General features: G+C 44.6%; 1 protein-coding gene across 1 annotated transcript in view; it reads left to right on the top strand.

The window, feature by feature from the left end:
* Positions 1 to 12,205: 12,205 nt before the first annotated feature.
* znf236 (zinc finger protein 236) overlaps positions 12,206 to 23,876 on the top strand; it is a 140,328-nt gene continuing 128,657 nt past the window's right edge. Inside the window, 1 exon segment of the mRNA XM_033019066.1 lies at positions 12,206 to 12,311. Within this exon segment, the coding sequence (XP_032874957.1) occupies positions 12,260 to 12,311 (52 nt within the window). The 5' untranslated portion in view covers positions 12,206 to 12,259.

Below are 23,876 nucleotides of genomic sequence, written 5' to 3'. Positions count from 1 at the left end.
GGGAGGGAAGAGGAAAGAGAGGATGGGCAAGACAAAGCCCAGTAGGCGTTAAGTTGATACAGGTAAGGAGGGGCGGTTGATAGATGGTTGGACAAAGGCCAGAGATGAACAGATAGAAGATGTTAGACAAAATGATTGAGGACTTACAAATGATAAAGATAGGGATGGAATGTAGATGGAAGGGGCGGGGAGGTTGCAGCCAATAACCTTCTCAGCTGATCAGCCGATTCGCTGCAGCCTCCGGATGTCGTGCTTGGTGGCTGAGCCAAACCAGACCATGATGGAGAAGGTGAGGGCAGACTCTACGATGGCCATGTAGAATTGAACCATCATTGCCTTAATTGACCATCAATTTAGAAATTGACATGCAGTAAGGAAAATCTATTTTAAATTTAAACCTGACAGGGGGGAGGGGGGGACAGTAATCAAGCATCGTTGCCTCTTAAGAAAGCAGCTGCTAGTTTAAACGTGGTTGGGCATAGAAATAGACAAGCAAACACTTCTACAGACACTGATAGAATGATACTCTATTGAACAATGTAACATACAGTATTGGTACTGGTATTGACATTACCTTTGTTTTTCAAAATGTTGTCGTGAAAATAATAATATAATTATGAGTTGAAACTCTCTAGTACCATGATACTTTAACAGCATTTAAAGGACACTTGGACAGCTACATGGATAGAAACGGTTTAGAGGGAAATGAGCCAAATGCAAGCAAATAGGACTAGCTTAAATGGGCAACTTGGCCAGCATGAAGGCTGGGCCAAAGGGCCTGTTTCCATGCTGTATGACCATGATTCTAACCCCTTTTCTCCAATCGACACAATTGTCTTTATAACACAAATTTCTATGACTTAACGTTGGTCTAAATTATCACGTTTTAGGAGAACTACCTGCATGTTATAGAAACATAGAAACATAGAAAATAGGTGCAGGAGTAGGCCACCATTTATATAATAGTCTACTTTCCTGTTTTTGCCACCAAAGTGGATAACCTCACATTTATCCACATTATACTGCATCTGCCATGCATTTGCCCACTAACCCAGCCTATCCAAGTCACCTTGCAGCCTGCTAGCATCCTCCTCACAGCTAACACTGCCCCCCAGCTTCATGTCATCCGCAAACTTGGAGATGTTGCATTCAATTCCCTCGTCCAAATCATTAATATATATTGTAAATAGCTGGGGTCCCAGCACTGAGCCTTGCGGTACCCCACTAGTCACTGCCTGCCATTCTGAAAAGGACCCGTTTACTCCTACTCTTTGCTTCCTGTTTGCCATCCAGTTCTCTTTCCACATTAATACTGAACCCCCAATACCGTGTGCTTGTATACTAATCTCTTATGTGGGACCTTGTCGAAAGCCTTCTGAAAGTCCAGATATAACACATCTACTGGTTCTTCCCTATCCACTCTACTAGTTACATTCTCGAAAAATTCTATAAGATTCGTCAGACATGATTTACCTTTCTTAAATCCATGCTGATTTTGTCCAATTATTTCACCACTTTCCAAATGTGCTGCTATCCCGTCTTTAATAACTGACTCTAGCAGTTTCCCCACTACCGATGTCAGACTAACTGGTCTGTAATTCCCCGTTTTCTCTCTCCCTCTCTTTTTAAAAGTGGGGTTACATTAGCTATCCTCCAATCCTCAGGAACTACTCCAGACTCTAAAGAGTTTTGAAAAATTATCACTAATGCATTCACTATTTCTGGAGCTACTTCCTTAAGTACTCTGGGATGCAGCCTATCTGGCCCTGGGGATTTATCGGCCGTTATAAGGAGGATACACCGAGTAATAATGAATTAGCTAGATTTCTACTATATTTTTGTACAAATAACAGCTCTCATTTGTGCCTAGTAACAAAACTAGTCTGATATTCATCAGGTAGTCCATTTCTTAAAGTTTATTCACTTTTGAATGTTTACAAATGAATTTGGATTTGATATCCTACATAACAAGTAATAAGTAAGTAAGTAAGTAAATAAGTAAGTAAGTTTATTGGCCAAGTATTCACATACAAGGAATTTGTCTTGGTGCTCCACCCAGGGCAAACAACATGACATACAGTGACAGTTACGAATGACTCAGAAAACACTAAACATTAATAATAATAAGACATTAATGATAAAACACCATTGATCAAGCATGTGAACCAACAAAATACCAGATCAAAGGGAGGCTACAGATTTTTGGCTGTTGAGTAGAGCAAATACTCGTGGATAAAAACTGTTTTTATGTCTGGCTGTGGCAGCTTTGATAATCCGGAGTCGCCTTCCAGAGGGAAGTGATTCAAAGAGTTTGTGGCCAGGGTGAGAGGGGTCAGAGATGATATTGGCCGCTCGTTTCCTGGCCCTTGCAGTGTACAGTTCATCAATGGAGGGAAGGTTGCAGCCAATAATCTTCTCTGCTGATCGGACGATTCGCTGCAGCCTCCAGGTGTCGTGCTTGGTGGCTGAGCCAAACCAGACCATGATGGAGAAGGTGAGAACAGACTCTACGATGGCCGTGTAGAATTGGACCATCATTGCCTGTGGCAGATTGTGCTTCCTCAGCAGCCGCAGGAAGTACATCCTCTGTTGTGCCTTTTTGACTGTGGAGTCGAAACAATGATGCAGAAACAATAAAAACGAAGTTCTGGAGTTGTGTAGGAAGGAACTGTAAATGCAGGTTAAAACCGAGATAGACACAAAACATTGGAGTAACTCAGCGGGACAGGCAGCATCTCTGGAGAGAAGGAATGGGTGATGTTTCGGGTCGAGATCCTTCTTCAAACTGAGAGTGAGGGGAAGGAAATGAGAGATATAGACGGTGATCTAGAGAGATATAGAACAAATGAATGAAAGACATGCAAAAAAGTAATGATGATAAAGGAAACAGGCCACTGTTAGCTGTTTGCTAGGTGAGAATGAGAAGCTGGTGCGACTTGGGAGAGAGAATGCAGGGGTTACTTGAACCGATGGAGAATCAACAACCTTCCCCTGAAACCATAGAAAATGCAACACTTGTCCCTATACCTCTTCCCTCAACTCTGTCCAGGGACACTGACAATCCTTTCAGGCTAGGCAGAGGTTCACTTGCAACTCTTCCAACCTCATCTACTGTATACATTGTTCAAGATGTGGACTCTTGTACATCAGCGAGACCAAATGTAGACCGTGCGATTGGTTCGCGGAACACCTTCGCTCATTCCGCCTGCACCTACCTGATCTCCTGCATTCAACCTGAAACATCACCTATTCCTTCTCTCCAGAATTTTGTGTCTATCTTCGGGAGCAATTCAGCAGGTTAGGCAGCATCCTTGGAGTACATTGATTCGGGCCAGGACCCTTCTTCAGGCGCAGCAATGATAGGTATCAGTGAAGAAGAGAGTTACATTTTATCATTAAACTTGGGTTATCAGAGAGTTGTGTGAGTATTATAAATGTTACAGACAGGTCTATAAAGGAGAAAGAAAATGCAAGAACTATATCGTGCATGTGTTGTGCACGTGCATCGTGCATGCATAAGCGCCTTGAGTATTAGAAAGGCACTATATAAATCCCATCCATTATTATTATTATGTGTTCACATGCAAAAAATAAGGCAAAGTAAATGTTTCAGTTGTGACTCTTCAGCACAACCAGACAGTCTAGAACCTTGGGGAGTGCCTTCAGTACAACCAGACAGGCTAGAACCTTGGGGAGTGGGGGGAGAGCCGACAATCAGTCGTCTATGTGGCAGAAATTAATTATCTGCTGCTTGGTACTATCAAACATTAATTCAAAAGTATTCCTGGTGTCCACCAGGTATGACGTCACCAATCTGGTTCAATAACCAATCACTAAAAAAAGTCACAGGGTGCCAGGAAACTGCTTTGAACATACTGAAAAAACAATGTTACAAACACCCCTACATAAGAATGAGCTCCCATTATATTATTAAATTCAAAAATCTGATCCTCATACAGACATTTGTTCCTATGAACAGCAAAACTTGTTTCATCTATCTTTTAGTAATTGTTCTTTCTTATCAGCTTTGTGTGTTTTTTCTGCCATTCATTACAATACCATGGAGATATGGTCATCATATCGGGTGTTTTCTGTCTATTTTCTGACTGAAGGCCAAATTGATTTAAGGACGTTACCCGGGGAAGGCCGGTATGTGAGGATTGTAAAACACATTATTTAAATGAAGTGTTAAAATGTCCCAAAAAAAAATTAAAAGTTGTGAAATTCTTTAAATTTTGAAATAATTAAATTGTGAAATTAAAAACGTATGCATATATTTTTTTTAACATATATTTTGCAAAGTAGCACATAAGACTTAATACATCAAAAATTAACAGGCATAATACAAGGAATTTAAAATATTTTACAGTAGGACATTCACAATTACTCAAGAATCACATTGGTTCAAGAGATATTAAACACAAGGAAAGCTGCAAACAGCAAAGTCTGTAAAGACTCATTTGGTTATTCACAATCTTTGATTTCTGCATTTCTCTTCAAATTGCCACAAACTAAGTGAATGGAAGTAATCGGGCCAGTCACCAGAAACATTAACTCTACCTCACTCTACACATGTGCTACCTTGCTGAAATATTTCCAGGTTTGTTTGTTTCCCCACTCCCGATATCTACTGTTTGCATGTTTTATCATGTTTTTCATTTGCTTAACCTAAACTGCTGAAATTCAGGAAGTGGTCTATTAATGTCTTGGGGGCAGACGGAACAAGTGTATGTGAAATGAACCATGCAAGAAGTCTGTCCTTTGAGGAATAGGTAATGTTTCAACAACTTGTAACTGCGTTGTAATCAACATCCTTCCTTATTTCCTTTTGTTGTCAAACATTTGATGGTCCATAAAAAACAAATAGAAATAGTTCATAAAATTATGCCCAGGTTCAATAAGTCTTCCAACAAGTCATCCCTGATCCACTCCTTTGATAGAAGGGAGACAAGACCTGTTCAATAATGAAGAATTTACATCACATCTTCCATTACACTGCACATAAAAGAATACTCAAAAGGCAATTTAGTTGTTGTATAACTTTTTCTTTTTGTATACAATTATTAGATATTCAGTTTCCCTTGCAATACCCAATTTATCACCTCTTTCTTAATTATCCAACGACTTTATAATTTCAAGTTTGGTGTCCTGAATAAACGAAGAGTGCAATAGCTATAGATTACATCCAGTGATAAAGTATAAGAAAGAAACATAAACAGACCATCCACAGGGTTATCTGGACATGAACATATACATACATTACCTTCTGCAGTAGTTTCCTACATCAAATCAATTCAAAAAACAATTTGATGTCTGCAAACTGTCGTGGGTGGTTTGCAGATGTGAAACGTACTATAAAATCACATGCTTCTTAGATACGAAAGGATTAATCATGTACTGCATTGTATTGTGTGGGAGGAAACTGCAGATGCTGGTTTAAACCTTGGATAGACACAAAAAGCTTGAGACCTGAAGAAGAGTCTCGATCCAAAACGTCACCATTCCTTCTTTCCAGAGATGCTGCCTGTCCCACTGAGGTACTGCATTGTATTGATGTGTGCACCAGGTGATTATATCCGTTGAACATTCACCAGCCCTAACCACCAAATCCACCCATTCCATCTTCACCCCTCCCCTTCTACCCCCACGTGTTGTCTACACCTCTGGCAGTGTTCTATCCTTCACGTCTCACCTCATCATGCCCCCCCCCCCTATTCCTCCCTCCACCTATTTCCCTCACTCTCCCTCCCAAATGAACCCTCCTCCTTCCTGACTACACCAACCCCTTTTCTCCCCTACCCCCTCCACCTCACCCCAATCTCCTCATAGCTATTCTGCTATGCCCCTTATGTGCTTTGCGTCATCTAATCACTTCTACCACTTGTCACGCTGATTGCATCACACCTTTGCCCCTTTCCAGCCCCACCTTCCAACTTCCCCCAACCCCTTCTGCAAACCTTGCCTTCCCCTTCAACTCCCTCCCACTGCACCTCCTCCTTTCTACCCCCCTCATTTCTTTCCTCCTACTCCCCTCCCCTTTCCTTCTGACCTCCCCCTCTTCCGCTCCCTTCTTTTCCCTTCCTCCCTCATCCTCTCCCCCAACTTGCTCTCCTTCTACCCATCCCTCTTATTTTCTCCTCTCATTCTCAACTCCCCGTTGTAATCATTACTCTTCCCTCCTCTCTCCTGTCTCTTTTCTTCCCTTCTCCCCCCCCCCCAGCTCACCATCCCGTTTCCACCCACAACCGCTCAATCCTGATCCACAGGCATTCCTCCCCCCAGCTCGGACCATTCAAATTCTTTAATTTCAAATACATTTTATTCATACAAAATATATACATGCAAACAATGGAAAACTCTTCAAACATTTGCTTGTCCATTCAGTGTTTATATGTAGTAGTGGTAGCACAGCTGTTTTGTCTATAATTCCATTGCCACTCATGTGACCCCTTATGGGTCTGTCCCATTTAGGCGACTGCAGAAGACTATGAAGTCTCCACATGGTCGCGGGAAGTTACCGGGGGGTCGCCTTCATGGTCGCAAGGAGTGACCTCATTCTCGGAACTAGTCGCGGCCTCATTATGGTCGCCGTAAATTTTTCAACATCTTGAAAAATTAGCAGCGACTAGAATGAAGCCGCCATGGAGAGTAGCGAGAATTCTCGTGCCATAGGTGGGTCGCCAGGAGGTCCTAGTGGGTTGCCATAAGGTCGGAGGTTCTCGTAGGTTGTAGCCGGTGCTGACCGGTGAATTTCACTGGGGGAAAAAAAGGTAAGCAGTAATTTTCAGAACCATGGATAACTGACCGGTAATGTTAAATGTCTGCCGAGCTTCACAGCCGTGTATCTCTGGCTTCTTAAAAGTTGTCTCCACTCCTTCTCCCCCCTCCCTCTTTTAAAGAACTTACCGTACGCTGTGCTTTAGCCATCTTAATTACAGCGCCAACCTTCCTGTTCAGCGTGGTGTGTGTCTGCATTATATTGGCTTTGCACCGTGAATTTTTTTAGACAGCGCTCTCCCCGCTTGCCCTGTCCCCCGCCTGCATAACGAGCTGGAGAATGAAGTGATGTGTTTGTGTGTTCCATTCTGACAGTCGCCATTCCAGTTGCCGGTGTTTCAGGCGACTATCGGCAACTTGACAGTCACCTGCAGTCCGTTGAAAAATCGCCTAAGTGGGACAGGCCCATTAGGGCAATACTCCATTTCTTGTTTGAGTCATTTCCCTACTGGGCTCAGCCCCTCAATGTGGCCTAGACTATGAGCCTTCCCTGAGAGTCTTTGCAAGGCAGATAATATGAGGCTAATTGTGGAGTGGTGTAATGAACAGCAGGTTAAAGTGCTTCCCCCATACCTGAATTTGCTGGTTAATTTGAGCACAAGTCGTGTGTGTATAATGAACTCAGTTTCTTGTTAACTTACAGGAGCCGATCTTGTCAAAACACATCAGACTCTAAAATATATCAACACTTTTTTCACAGAGCTCTTGGCTGCATTGGGTCTCAATTCATCTCTCAGCATGTCCTTCTGCAGTCTGGAATGCATCAGTTGACACATTCCATATAACCATATAACAATTACAGCACGGAAACAGGCCATCTCGGCCCTACAAGTCCGTGCCGAACAACTTTTTTCCCTTAGTCCCACCTGCCTGCACTCATACCATAACCCTCCATTCCCTTCTCATCCATATGCCTATCCAATTTATTTTTAAATGATACCAACGAACCTGCCGCCACCACTTCCACTGGAAGCTCATTCCACACCGCTACCACTCTCTGAGTAAAGAAGTTCCCCCTCATGTTACCCCTAAACTTCTGTCCCTTAATTCTGAAGTCATGTCCTCTTGTTTGAATCTTCCCTATTCTCAAAGGGAAAAGCTTGATCACATCAACTCTGTCTATCCCTCTCATCATTTTAAAGACCTCTATCAAGTCCCCCCTTAACCTTCTGCGCTCCAGAGAATAAAGACCTAACTTATTCAACCTATCTCTGTAACTTAGTTTTTGAAACCCAGGCAACATTCTAGTAAATCTCCTCTGTACTCTCTCTATTTTGTTGACATCCTTCCTATAATTGGGCGACCAAAATTGTACCCCATACTCCAGATTTGGTCTCACCAATGCCTTGTACAATTTTAACATTACATCCCAGCTTCTATACAGGAATATACTATATTCCTAATGGACATCTTACTGTGCTGCAAGACCACCGTTCCATGCAGGCAACTGCCTGATAGGCTTCAAGAGTCAAGAAAGTTTAATTGTCATAAATACTGATACCAGAACAATGAAATGCTTAAGGGCCTGACCCACTTTCACGAGGTAATTCACAAATTCTCCCGATTTTTCCGAGATTCAAACTAGCAGAATGTTCGTAACGAGTCCGTAGATATATCGTTGCGGCTCGTTACACTAGCAGTAGGTACTCGGGGCATCAGGTAAGTCGGGACTTTTTTCCAGCCCGATGAAAAATGTCCACGAGTAAAAAAATAGTCGGGATGAAAAAAATTGGGCAGACCATAGTAGGCCGCGAGGGTAGTCGTAGGTAGTCGTGGGTACTCGTAGATATTCGTGGGTACTCTTAGCTCGGCAGCTGGACAGGTGAGTGGAAAAAAAAAAAAGCTTAAGTCAACATCAGCACGTGACCTCTGTCACTCCAGGTGTGGTCTCACCAGGGCCATGTACAACTGCAGAAGGACCTCTTTGCTCCGATACTGAACTCCTCTCTTTATGAAGACCAATATGCCATTAACTTTCTTCACTGCCCGTTGTACCTGTATGCTTACTTTCAGTGACTGATGGACTAGGACACCCAGGTCTCGTTGTACTTCCTCTTTTCCTAGCCTGACAACATTCAGATAATAATCTGCCTTCCCGTTCTTGCCTCAAAAGTGGATAATCCTCCAAAGTGGATTATACTGCATCTGCCATGTATCTGCTCACTCACCCAACCTGTCCAAGTCACTCTGCATCCTCATAGCATCCTGTTCACAGTTCAAACTGCCACCCAGCTTTGTGCCATCCGCAAATTTGTGATGAAGTGTCGGACTGAGTGCGGCAATGTCCAGCTGACTGGAAAATGCGTGGCAATTGGGGGACATGGCATTCAGCATATAGCCACATTTGGTGCCCATGTACAGTGCCCTCCATAATGTTTGGGATAAAAACCCATCATTTATTATTTATCATTATTCATTTGCCTCTGCACTCCACAATTTAAGATTTGTAATAGAAAAAAATCACATGTCAGCTTTTATTAAAGGGTATTTTTATACATTTTGGTTTCACCATATAGAAATTACAGCAGTGTTTATTCATAGTCCCCCCCATTTCAGGGCACCACAATGTTTGGGACACATGGTTTCACAGGTGTTTGTAATTGCTCAGGTGTGTTTAATTGCCTCCTCAATGCAGGTATAAGAGAGCTCTCAGCACCTAGTCTTTCCATCACCTTTGGAAACTTTTATTGCTGTTTATCAACATGAGGACCAAAGTTGTGCCAATGAAAGTCAAAGAAGCCATTATGAGACTGAGAAACAAGAATAAAACTGTTATAGAGATATCAGCCAAACCTTCGGCTTAGCAACATGAACTGTTTGGAACATCATTAAGAAGAAAGAGAGCACTGGTGAGTTTACTAATCGCAAAGGGACTGGCAGGCCAAGGAAGACCTCCACAGCTGATGACAGAATAATTCTCTCTATAGGGGGTTGCACGGAAGGTCACTGGGTCATAGGGCTCGACGCACGGAGCCGCTAAATCCAACTGGAAGACATCCATCACTTCCGGTATATGTTATTAATGCTAGAAACGCGTACTTTCCTACCTGTTAAAAACCGCCAAAATGTTGGATTTTTGCGCTGAAAAAAATTGTGGGAGTCGGGGTAAGTGTGAGAGACATGTACCCAACTTCAGAATTCCAAAAGTGAAGCGAAATGAAGGTATAGAGAAGCGAGAACTGAAGGGACTACAGCAGCTAAAGTGCTTGGTAAACATTGAAAATATTGGGAATTATCGCGTTTGCTCACTGCATTTCATCAAGTAAGGCATTATTTGTGTTTTTTCTTGATTCCTTTGGTATCTAAAAATTCTCAGAAGTGATATTATCTGGCTGTAAATTTTTCTTCAGATGCGTTTTCATTTTTTTTGTATGTAAAAACCCACGAGAACCATGGGCGATTAAAAACAATTACAGCCAGATTTATCACTTCTGAAACTTTTTAGATGCCAAAGGAATCAAGAAAAAACACAAATAATGCCTTACTTGATGAAATGCAGTGAGCAAACGGCCAATGTTCACCAAGCACTCTGGCTGTTGTTGTCCCCTTCAGCTCTCGTTTCTATCTACCGTCATTTCTCCTCACTTTTGGAATTCTGAAGTAGGCTAAATGTCTCTCACGCTTATCCCGATTTCCATAATTATTTACAGCGCAAAAATGGACAATTTCAGCGGGTTTTAACGGGCCTGCTACGCTGGAAACAATAGTAAGTGCCTACCTGCAGTACATTGCGTGTAATCCATTTGGAGTAGCGTAGCAACAGTACGGGTCATGGGTCGTGACCCGACTGCCGTGAAACCTCCCTATAATGAAGAAAAATCTCTAAACAAGGAGGCTTTGATCTGTGCCCCTACTACCCGACAGTATTACCACCCTTTCCTATTGTACAGAGAGACCTTAATCTGAGTGCCCCCATTCCCTGATGTCACCACCACTCCTTATTTTAAAAGCAGGCTTTGATATTGGAGTGTGGTGGCGCCTAACGGCAGCAGCTCGACTGCAGTCCGTCTGTCTTTTTTCTAATTTTTGTCCTGTTAGATGTATGTTTTTGCTTTTAATTTTTATTATCTTTTAGCTGTGTATAAGAGTGTGTGTGGGGGGGAGTGAACCGTTTAATCTCTTCCCTGTACAGGAACCCGACTTTTTCCCTGTCGGGTCTCCAGTGTTGTTGGGCCTAACATCATGGAGCCGGTGGTGGCCTCCAACCGGAACCAACCTGATGGCTCCAGTCGTGGAGCCTGCGGACTCGCCATCGCGGAGCTGGCCGACCGGAGTGGGGAGAGCTGTGGTGACGCACGGCTGCAACCCGACTTTGGAGTTTCAGAGGCTCCGGCCGCAGGCCCGGTGGATAGGAACATCGGGAGCTCGCAGGTCCCTGGTGAAAGATAGCTTTTCGGAGCTCCTGCAACGGCAACTTCTCCCTCCGGAATCGCGGGTTTCAAATGACTCTGAGCGGGCCTAACATCGCCTGGCGCGGCTTAAACAGCCGCAGGACTTACCATCAACCGCTGGGGGCTTTAACATCGGGAGCCCCAGTCGCCTCGACGCTGCAGTTGGAATGCTGGACCGCGGGAGAAGAACAAAGGGAAGAGATAAGACTTTTGCCTTCCATCACAGTGAGGAGGTGTCGGAGATTCACCGTGATGGATGTTTGTGTTAAGTGTGTGTCGTGGTTTTTTTTTTGTAATGTCATGACTGCAGGAATGAAATTTCGTTCAAACCTTGTCTGTTTGAATGACAATAAAAAGGCATTCTATTCTGATATCACTGTCCCACTGTGTGACAATGCCACACCCTTTGATCTGAGCGCCCCCACTATTGCCAATGCCCACCCCCATCCCAATGTAGAGGGAGGCTTGGATTTGAGTGCCCCCATCCCCGGATGGGGTCCCGGAAACCCACTACCCCCAAAAAGGATGCCTCCTTCTGCGCCCCCATAAGGGATGCAGTAATCTCTTTCTGCATCCCCATAAAGGATGCGGTAACCTCCTTGCCCATTGCCCCTCCACCCATTGCCCGTCCACCTCCACCCCCACCCATTGCCCCTCCACACCCCACTCCACCTCCACCCATTGCCCCTCCACCCCTACTCATTGCCCCACCTCCTTACCCCACACCCACCTCCACCCATTGCCCCTCCACCCCCAACCATTGCCCCCCACCCCCACCCATTGCCCCCCCACCCCCACCCATTGCCCCCCCACCTCCACCCCTTGCCCCCCCACCCCCACCCATTGCCCCCCCCCCCCACCCCATTGCCCCCCCACCCCCACCCATTGCCCCCCCACCTCCACCCCTTGCCCCCCATCTCCACCCATTGCCCCCCCACCCCCACCCATTGCCCAGAGCCTCCGCCAGCCGCGAGCCACGAGCTGCCATCCGCCGCCCCGGCCCCAGCCCCGCCCCCTCCGCCGTGCGCGCTCCCGGTGCCGCCCCGCGCGCGCATTTACTAAAGTAGATCCGAGAACCAAACAAACCAATAATGCCGCGAGGCCGACCCCCGAAACCAGCGGCGAGGGACCCGGAGGCGGCAGGTGAGCGGGCTGGCGGGTGTCGGGGGCCCGGGAGAGGGAGAGGCCGAGGCCGCGCTGGGGGGGGAGGCGGCGGGCCGCGGCATGTAGTCCCGGATATCGGGGACGCGGCGGGGCGGCGGCGGGCGCAGGGATACCGCCGAGTCCCAGGCCCGCCGCCGCCGTTCGCTGTCTCCCTCCCTCACTCCCTCCCTCCCTCCGTCTGCCCGACCCGGCCCGGCCCGCACCCGGTAAGCAGCTCGGCGGGTCCTCGCTTCTCCTATCCCATCTCCGGGCCTCGGCCAGTAGGCCGCAGCTCGCACTGAGGGAGGGAGGGAGGGAGAGAGTTGCCGGGACGCTGCGGGCTGGAGGCTGCTGGTAGCCGGCCGGCTGGCTCTCTCTCCGCCTGCGGTGCGGTGCGGTTCGCTCCTCCACCTGGATCCGCTCCCTCCCTCACTCCCTCACGGGATCCACTTCTCAAACTGGATCCACTCCCCGACTGTAGGGGATTCGCTCCTTAAACTTGATCCCCTCCCGGACGACAGGGGATAGATTTGCCAAACTGGATCTACTCCTGGACTGTAAGGGATTGACTTCTTAAACTGGATCCACTCCAGGATGTAGATTTTCTCCTCAAACCGGATCCACTCTGATGCTCCATAGCTGCTGCTGCACCCGCTGAGTTTCCCCAGCAATTTGTGTACCTTCCACTCTGGAGACTATTTGATTCTCTCCCAGACAGTGGGCTATTCACTAGTCAAACCTGACTCACTCATGATTCACAGTGCCTTCGCTGGTGGATTCGCTCAAAGGCCATAATGTCTTTGACTGTACACCAACATGACAAGTTCCAGTCTGTAAACAAATCATTTTATAGTGTCCTTCACTCTACACATACTTAAATCGTTTCGGGAGTCGGGTCCTCGCCCCCCCCCCCCCCCCCCCCCCCCACCCACCCCCCCCATTTCTTGCCTAATGGGTTTGAAGGAATAATGGTGGGGTTACATTTCTAGTGCCTTCTGTAATGCAGTGGTAAAGATTCAAGGATGCGCTCAAAACCTTGGATAAAATGCAACATCATCACTGATTCTGGGAGCCCCTGGTTTGTGATTGCTCAGTCGAGAAGCATTATGGATGGCATTTGACAATCTCTAGTCTCTGTCGGAGCACAGGGACACCCCCCACAAGCTGTGGAAATTTCTATATACCCATCACCTGATCCTTGTGCGATAGGTATATAAGGGTTTGCTATTTTCACCGCGTATGTGGCAGAATCTGTGGTTCCTGCATTGACCTCTGAACCCACAGAACCAGAGTTCAAACAAGTTTTCAGTTTAGTTTATTATCACATGTACCGAGGTACAGTGAACAGCTTCAGTTGCGTGCCATCCAGTCAGCGAAACAACAATACATGATTACAATACAATACAATTAACCGAGCCATTACAGTGTATTACATGATACAGGACTAATGTTTAGTGCAAGGTAAAGCCAGCAAAGTATGAACAAGGATAGTCTGAGAGTCACCAATGAGGTAGATAGCAGTTCAGGACTGCTGACTGGATGTGGATGATTCAGTTGCCTGTTAACGGCTGGAACTGATCCCAAACCAAGCTGTGATCAATCCTGATAAAATACTTTCTGACAGAATGCCAAACGGGGTGGTGACATACTGGATACACTCGTACCATATACATCACTTACAGTGTATTCCATAGACCTTTACTCTTGTAGTCTGGTCACTTGTTATCTTTGTAAGCACTTGCGTGATAGAGGATGAGTTGGTTTCGGTCTGAGTGCTGGTTCTGAAATGGCTAGCGAAGTCCATGGGTTAAGCAGAGTCCAACACAAGGGATGAGGAGATCAGATTCAGATTCAAACTTTATTGTCATTGTGCAGTGTACAGTACAGAGACAACGAAATGCAGTTAGCATCTCCCCAGAAGAGCGAACATAGAATAATGAGCAATAAATATATATACGTACATACAGTCGTAGTAGTGTAGGAAGGAACTGCAGATGCTGATTTAAACCGAAGATAGACAATAAAAGCGGGAGTAACTCAGCGGGTCAGACAGCATCTTCTGAAGGAGAGTCTTGACCCAAAACTTTACCTTTTTATTTTCTCCAGTGATGCTGTTTGACTCACTGTGTTACTCCAGCTTTTTGTGTCTAATTTGGTATTAGAAGATGCTTAATCTTCTGTGGGGTGACCAGCGTGGGATGTGGTACAAACTGGTTCTGCTCACAGACTGGCACTTTGAACTGTACAAAAGTGGAATCACTCAAATGTTGATGTCCTTCAGTGGCTACAAGTTGGATTACAAGGCAGGCAACTGATATTAAGCTGGAGGGGATGAAAAAAAGACGTATGAATGTTTCGCTGGGTCTGGTGCGTTTTGAGTTAGATGAGGCTGGATAGGCTAGGTCTTTTTTCCTTGGAGTTTAGGGGGTGACCATTTTTTAGGTTTATAAAACCATGAGCTGCACAGATAAGTCAGTCTTTTCCTGAGGATAGGTAAGTCCAAAGCTAGAAGGCATATGTTTAAGATGAGAAGAGAAGGATTTAAAATAAACATGAAGGACATTTTTTTCACACAGACAGTGGTGTGTGTATGTGGAGCTAGACTGACAGGGAGCTGTAGAAGTTGGTATAATTATGACATTTAAAGGACATTGGGACAGGTACAAGGATTCGAGGGATATTGGCCAGGCAAGGGGGAAAAGCTCGGTTGGGCATGGATGAGTTTCCATGCTGTATAACTTTATGACAGCTGCCTTTTAAACAAATTTGATTCACTCAGGCTGCTGCTTTTTGCTGTGTACAAGTTGTGATTTTCATTGTATAAAAACTGGGTTCTCTCACAGATTGCAGTGTCTTTTGCAGTATACAAACCAGATTAACTGGCAGATTGTGGTGACTTTTGCTGCATACCAACAGGTTTCACTCCCAAAAAATGTCAATAATGTATTTTACTCTGTTTTATCTGAATCAAGAGAGTCTCTGGTATCTGTGTCACTTCTTGCCAACTGGATGATTCTATTCAGGGAAAGGCTTGCATTTCCAAAATATATTTTATAGTTTTCAATTCATCTTGAATTGTTTTAGGTTCACCTGACTGAGCAGGCGGATCCATGATTTAACTTCTTGTCCAAAAATCAGTTGCTTTATATATTTAGAAAAACTGAAATGTGGAAAAAGGACGCCACATTGTCTGCTGCAATCATTGTCTGAACACTGTGTTTCAGTGCATCGTTCATAAACAATCATCCGTTCTACTGAAGCTTTGCCCCCTTTTTTTGTTAACTAGGCAAAAAAATTGTGTTTGGGAATGTGTGTGATGCAGATTTTATTCCTCACTGTGTTGTTTGTTGACTATTGAAGTTATTTGTATGTTAGTGATATGGGAAAGTAAGCAGTTAAGGGACATATGCAGCAATAGTGAAGGGAAAGTGAAGGATTTCCTCTTTGGCGACCCCGGTGTTGTTAGTGGAGAAGCGGGTGAGGGTATGTTTTTAGTAAGTGGGCCTTGCTATGATCTTCCGTAACGAGAAGCCGTGTCATCTCCTCATGTCAAGAAACGCATGATGAATTTTTTTTTGATTTATTTACTTTCTTGACAAATTTCCTTAAGTGACTTTTATTCTGAATCTAATTTTTTGGGTAGTAATTTATGAATTCTGTAATGACGAATTTTGTTAACTTGAACTTGATAGGTTTCCTTAATTATGTATTTGCTTTAGAAACATCAGTTTTCTGGTTCATATATAATTATTAACCTTTAAGGACATGGGATAAAGGATTGGATCTGGCAATTCTCGTGCACTTGACTTTCTCAAGTTATAGTTGTGCAAATTAAAGTCAACAAAGATTATGTTTAACCTACCATGTTTGCTGAACGGAATTGCTGATTTATACTCGCTAGAATTTAGGAGATTGAGGGGGGATCTTATAGAAACTTACAAAATTCTTAAGGGGTTGGACAGGCTAGATGCAGGAAGATTGTTCCCGATGTTGGGGAAGTCCAGGACAAGGGGTCACAGCTTAAGGATAAGGGGGAAATCCTTTAAGACCGAGATGAGAAGAACATTTTTCACACAGAGAGTGGTGAATCTCTGGAACTCTCTGCCACAGAGGGTAATTGAGGCCAGTTCATTGGCTATATTTAAGAGGGAGTTGGATGTGGCTAGGGGGATCAGGGGGTACGGAGAGAAGGCAGGTACGGGATACTGAGTTGGATGATCAGCCGTGATCATATTGAATGGCGGTGCAGGCTCGAAGGGCCGAATGGCCTACTCCTGCACCTATTTTCTATGTTTCTATGTTTATTTTAATTTGGAATCTCTGCTTAAGTGCAAGATGAGGATTTTGATTTGCTTAGATCACAGTTATCTTTCCATAGAACTATTCCCATTCAGGCACAGGATTATATTAACTGAAATGTGAGATCTTTTGCCTTCCTTTGATGTTTTTTATATTGCAGACTTTTGGCATTTTGAATGTTTATTAGTGTGCTTGTTTGAAATGGATAAGGGTCTTGACAATAAATTTTCTCTCGAGGAAAACTGGAATATCGGAGCAAAATTTCAAAATAAAAAGGTTGCCCCTTTATCCTCTTATCTGAGAATTGTGAACCTTTAGAAATATTTACCCCAGAGAGCTGTATAGACTGAATGTAATTAAGGGTGTGATAGGTTTTTGGTCTTAGAGTAGCAAAAAATTGAGGTAGGAAGATATTGACCGAAATGTCTTTCTCCAGAGATGCTGCCTGACACGCTGCGTTACTCCAGCGTTTGTGTATAGGGAGGTTGCACGGCAGTCGAGTCACGACCCATGACCCGTACTGTTGCTATGCTACTCCAACTGGAGTACACGCGATGAACTGCAGGTAAGCACTGACCATTGTTTCCATCGTAGCGGGCCCGTTAAAACCCGCCAAAATGGTCAATTTTTGCGCTGTAAATAATTATGGAAATTGGGATAAGCGTGAGAGACATTTAGCCTACTTCAGAATTGCAAAAGTGAGGAGAAATTACGGTAGGTAGAAGTGAGAGCTGAAGGGACTACAACAGCCAGAGTGCTTGGCGAACATTGGCCGTTTGCGCACTGCATTTCATCAAGCAAGGCATTATTTGTGTTTTTTCTTGATTCCTTTGGCATCTAAAAAGTTTCAGAAGTGATAAATCTGGCTGTAAAATTTTAAAATCGGCCGTGGTTCTCAAGTGGGTTTTTACATACAAAAAGAAAACGCCTCTGAAGCAAAATTTACACCCAGATTTATCACTTCTGAGACTTTTTAGATACCAAAGGAATCAAGAAAAAACACAAATAATGCCTTACTGTTGATGAAATGCAGTGAGCAAACGCGATAATTCCCACGATTTTCAATTTCGATATCTGCACGGCCAATGTTCGCCAAGCACTTTAGCTGTTGTTGTCCCTTCAGCTCTCGCTTCTCTTTACCTTCATTTCGCTTCACTTTTGGAATTCTGAAGTTGGGTACATGTCTCTCACGCTTACCCCGATTTCCACAATTTTTTACAGCGCAAAAATTCAACATTTTGGTGTTTTTTAACAGGTAGGATTAACAACATGTACCAGAAGCTGCGATGTCCTCCAGATGGATTGAGCGGCTCCGTGCGTCAAGCCCTATGTTTTGTATTTTTTTTAATACAAAAATACAAAACTATGACCCAGTGACCTTGCGTGCAACCCCCCTATATAAAATAATTATGAGAAGCAGATGTTGAATATGATGGTGCTGGAGGGAGATTAATCAGGATGTTGTTTGGGATGAAACGTTTCAGCCATGAAGCAAAACTGGAGAGGCTAGGCATGTTTTCTGTGGAGTGGAGGAAGATAAGATGGGATATGATTGAGATATGTAAAATTATGAAGGGTATATATGGAGTAGCAGGGTATATATGGAGGAAACATTCCCCCTTCTCAGAGGTGAATGAAACTACAGGGTTAGATTTAGGTTAAGGAATAAGACTTATCAAAGGATATGAGGGGGGCCGCCATAACCCAGAAAATGGTGAATACCTTGCAAACACAGCCAGAGAGGGTGGTGAAGCTGAGTTGCTGACAGCCTTTTGTCTAGATGAAGCCCTTAAATTGTCTAAGCGTCGAAGGCGAAGTGCTGAGTGCCAGAAGATGGAATTAATGAATATGAATTCCCACAGGTTGATGTGGATGTGGTCAGATGAGTGACCTATTCTATACTGTATGATTCTATGATTCTAAATTAGAGCCGAGGCCAAGATTGGAGTATCCATGAGTTTGTTGAATGGTTGAAAATAGGTACGAGTGGCTAAAAGGCGTATATCTATATTACTAAAAGTCTGATCTTGACCGCTTTTGGCTCGCTGTGGTGTGATTTCCGAGAGAACGCCGCCACCTACGGCCGTCATTTTGGTCACCTCGCTCAGAGCCCCCTCTGCCTTCCAGGACCGGAGGATTTTTCCCATCGAAGAAAAATCAGAGAGATATTAATGTCTTTTAAAAAATTGCCATTCTCTCTGCTGCCCCTGAGGGTGGGAGGGGGAAGGGACTGTAAAACCCGGAAGTGGTGTGCCTCACTTAGTCTCTGCAAGATGGAGGAAGCCAGAGGCTCACGTCACTCTGAGCTCTGAATAACACTGAACCCATGTCCACTCAACTGTGAGTCCCCTTAATGTGGTTTGAAAATGAAAATATGTTTGGTTTGAAGTAAAAAGGCACTGCCTGCAAATGGTGGTTTGGGTGCTTTGGCTTGAAGTTAAAAGGCACTATTGCAAATGGTGTTTTGGGTGCTTTGGCTTGAAGTTAAAAGGCACTACTGCAAATGGTGGTTTGGGTGCTTTGGCTTGAAGTTAAAAGGCACTACTGCAAATGGTGGTTCGGGTGCTTTGGCTTGAAGTTAAAAGGCATTACTGTAAATGGTGGTTTGGGTGCTTTGGGTAACTTCCTGTTTGCACTGTATATTGGTTTTAGATAAAAAGCTACCACTTACGGCTGTGATTTTTGGCCATCTTACTCGGTCCCCCTCCGCTCAGCAGGTGCAGAGGATTCTTCCCATCAATTAAAAATAAAAGTGTTATTAGTGTTTAAAAAACGTTGAGAATCTCTCTCCTGTCAATCACGCCATGAAGGCCACACCTTTTCCGGTGGGAGGGGGAAGGGTTATAAAACCCGGAAGTGTGGTTGTGGCTCAGTCTCTGCATGATGCGGGAGGGAGAGGTCACAACTCTGAGCTGTGAATCAACTGAACACACTTAATGTCTACTGAACTGTGAGTTTGGTGTTTTGTGTGGTTTATGGTGGTTTCACCCTGCATGAAATGGTATGAAGCTGCATTTGAATTTGGTGGCCTTGCACCCTGCTTGAAATGGAATGAAACTGCATTTGAATTTGGTGGCCTTGCACCCTGCTTGAAATGGAATTTCAAGGAATAGCTATGAGTCAACTGCCAGCCCAACAGCCGTGAGTGAGCAGCCAGCACATCAGGGTTGAGGGACTGAGCTGCCACCCCAAGAACCCATACCAGCGCTCCAGAAAGTCCCCCCCACTGGCCACCAATATTGGAATTGGTGGAGATGGAATATTGCGTCGGGGGACTAGCCCTCCCATGTGAACATGGGACCCAACGGGTCCCACTTAGTCTAGTATCCACTATTTCTGTGTAGGAAAGAACTGCAGATGCTGCTTTAAATCGAAGGCAGACACAATGCTGGAGTAACTCAGCGGGTCGGCATCATCTCTTTGGAGAGTAGGAATGGGTGACGTTTCGGGTCGCGACCCTTCTACAGACTGATGTCAGGGGAGGGAGTGGGACAAAGATAGAATGTAGTCAGAGTGAGACTAGTGGGAGAACTGGGAAGGGGGAGGGGATGGAGGGAGAAAGCAAGGGGTATCTGAGGTTAGAGAGGTCAATGTTCATACCGCTGGGATGTAAACTACCCAAGCGAAATATGAGGTGCTGTTCCTCCAATTTGTGCTGGGCTTCACTCTGATAATGGAGGAGGCCCAGGACAGAAAGGTCAGATTGGGAATGGGCGGGGGAGTTGAAGTGCTGAGCCACCGCGACCTCTATTTTGTATCTACCTGTCCACTATTTCTTATGTCATATTTACAATCAAACAACATTTTAATGAACTAGCTCCAATTGGTGGTAAAATTACTGAAATTCTCGAGGAGATCTGTGGCAGAAGCCCAAAGATTGAATGACCCAATCACTCCTTTATGTATTTCTTTTGTGATAGCTTGCAAATTTTGGGAGACTCTTTCACACAATAAAATAATTGTAACTGTCATTTTTGGGTCTTCTATTGTTACTATTTCAATGACAGTTGTGAAATGTGTAATGGGCCTGTCCCACTTAGGCGATTTTTTTCGGCGACTCATAGTCGTAGCAGGTCGCCGAAAAACAGGCGACTGGACCTCCCTACGACAATGTCTGCAACAACCTACCACCTAGTCTACGGCAAGCTACTGACAACCGGCGACCTGTTAGGACATCCACCTACGACAACCTACAACAAGTTAAGACAATTCAGTTGCCGGTTCCTGTCGCCTGGCGACAACCTACATCATCTACGTCAGGAGAAGTCAAGCTACGCTCATTAGCGTCAAGCCCACTGTCGTCAAAAAGTTTTGAACATTTCAAAATCCAGCGGCGACCAGAAAAACACTACTATTGCATGATGCAGGAAGATTATTCCCGATGTTGGGGAAGTCCAGAACTAGGGGTTACAGTTTAAGGATAAGAGGGAAGTCTTTTAGGACCGAGATGAGAAAATCATTTTTTACACATGAATCTGGAATTCTCTGCCACAGAAGATAGTTGAGGCTAGTTCATTGGCTATATTTAAGGGCGTTAGATGTGGCTCTTGTGGCTAAAGGGATCAGGGGGTATGGAGAGAAGGCAGGGATGGGATACTGATTTGGATGATCAGCCATGATCATATCGAATGGCGGTGCAGGCTCGAAGGGCCGAATGGCCTACTCCTGCACCTATTTTCTATGTTTCTATTCTTTGGGCGACAGAGGAGACTACTCACAACCATACAGGCGACAGCCTAGTCGCCTGTAGTCACCTAAAAATTTGCCTAAGGGGGACAGGCCCTTTTCCACAAAGAAAGTCCTTCACATTACTGGTTTCATTATTTATGCAAAGAGAAAGCTTGTAAGTGCTTAGGGTAATTTTACAGTACTTTGCACAAGAACATAAGAAACAGTAAAACGCCAGTTGGCCCAACATGTCAGCTCCATCGTTAATAAGATCATGGTTGATCCAATGTGTATGAAGGAACTGCAGATGCTGGTTTAAACCAAAGATAGACACAAAATGCTGGATTAACTCAGTGGGACAGGCAGCATCTCTGTAGAGTAGGAATGGGTGATGTTTCAGGTCGAATTTTAAAATATTTTCATGCGTTACCTTTCTATGCTTGTCATTGCACCAGGGGTGATACCTGGTTTTAATTGTAACTAGACTAAGTGGGACCTGTTGGGTCCCAGTCACACGGGAGGCCTGGTCCCCCAACGCAACCCATTCCCCGATGCAATATTCCACCACTCACCTGTTTCCCCAATGCAATGGTGGGAGAGTTCTGTGGCCGGGGGACGGGGTGGACTTCAGGCGGGGAGCGTCCTGCAGCCATGGGAGGGGGACGGCTTCAGGCGGGGCCTGGTGGGGGGTGGTGTGTGGGGGAGAGGGGGTGGTGTGTGGGGGAGGGGGGGTGGTGTGGGGGAGGGGGGGTTGTGTGTGGGGGTAAGGAGGGATGGATGGAGGAGGTGGGTGTGTGGGCTCACTGGTTCCTGGCTCCGACCGCACTCACCGGCTCCAGGATCCGGCTCCGGACTCACTCAGCGGCTCCCGTCCCCAGCGCCTGTCGCCCGTGAACACAGCCAGCCCCAGTCTGCGGAACACAGCCAGCCCCCAGAGCAGAGGAGAACGGTGAGTAAGGTGGCGAGAAAATCCTAGCCATATAGAGTACCGTTTTTGCGCAAATTTTAAAACAACGCAAACCAAAAGGGGACAAGATGAGAGTTTTAGTAATAGTATAGAAGAAGATATTTATTAGTAGAACAGTCGTGGCTTAGTGATTGAATTAGTCATTCATAACTCGGAGCCTGCACTGACAATCCAGAGATATGGGTTCAAGTTCCACTGTAGCAGCTGTAGAATTTAAATTTAGTTAGTTTAGATTTTTTTTTAATAATCTCAGTAATGGTGAGCATAAAACTGTTGGATGGATGTAAAAAAAGTTCACTAAGTTCTCACTTGAATTAATCATCTGGTGCATCATACACTTTTTTGCTTCTCTTTTTTAATTCATATTTGCTGCCTCTTCTGCCATCGAGACAGTTGGGCCTTTGGATCTTTTATCTTATCTCCCTTTTGACCTATACCAGAAACCTCTCATTTTAATGGTCATTGTTTGTGCTGCTGCTGTTTTATTTCCCACTGTTAGGTTCCATTTCCAAACATGCTAAGTTACTCCAGCACTTCGTGTCCTTTCCAGATCCTTCAAATCCCTCTGAATTTACAATTTATGGCAAAGCAATTTTGACATTGCTCTTTGGCCTTTTCAGACATTAATCTAAATCTTCTTTATATGATAATTGTTTCCCCACTGACATTTAGCACTGTAATTCTGTTGATCTGAAAACAGCAAAGTCTTTTTCACCATTTGGACAAAAAATTATGAAAGAAGTTCAGAATTTTATTTTTTCCCTTTTGTACCTCCGAAATATGTCCCTTCTACATACAAAAGGAGATAAAATATTGTATGGGTGCTGATCCAGTGACATCATGCAGCTTAAGCATCAAAGTTTTGTCTCATTTATAGTTGAATTAACTTTGAAATGATTAGAAAATCTCCTTGTACAAGTCTGATGTATGACATACTAGAGGATTTAAAGTGTGGTTCAATAATATCAAAGCCTGTGAGTGCCACCTATACAGGTAAGCCAGTTTCGGTTTAGTTTATTGTCATATGTACCAAGGTACAGTGAAACGCTTTTATTGCGTGTTATCCAGTCAGCAGAAAGACAATACATAGAAACATAGAAATTAGGTGCAGGAGTAGGCCATTCGGCCCTTCGAGCCTGCACCGCCATTCAATATGATCATGGCTGATCATCCAACTCGGTATCCCGTACCTGCCTTCTCTCCATACCCTCTGATCCCCTTAGCCACAAGGGCCACATCTAACTCCCTCTTAAATATAGCCAATGAACTGGCCTCGACTACCCTCTGTGGCAGAGAGTTCCAGAGATTCACCACTCTCTGTGTGAAAAATGTTCTTCTCATCTCGGTCTTAAAGGATTTCCCCATTATCCTTAAGCTGTGACCCCTTGTCCTGGACTTCCCCAACATCGGGAACAATCTTCCTGCATCTAGCCTGTCCAACCCCTTAAGAATTTTGTAAGTTTCTATAAGATCCCCTCTCAATCTCCTAAATTCTAGAGAGTATAAACCAAGTCTATCCAGTCTTTCTTCATAAGACAGTCCTGACATCCCAGGAATCAGTCTGGTGAACCTTCTCTGCACTCCCTCTATGGCAATAATGTCCTTCCTCAGATTTGGAGACCAAAACTGTA

The sequence above is a fragment of the Amblyraja radiata genome, chromosome 4 (assembly GCF_010909765.2).
Source record: "Amblyraja radiata isolate CabotCenter1 chromosome 4, sAmbRad1.1.pri, whole genome shotgun sequence".
Classification (NCBI taxonomy): Eukaryota; Metazoa; Chordata; class Chondrichthyes; order Rajiformes; family Rajidae; genus Amblyraja; species Amblyraja radiata.
The sequence above is the reverse complement of the archived record's forward strand: the minus strand, read 5'-3'. Positions and strand labels throughout refer to the sequence as shown.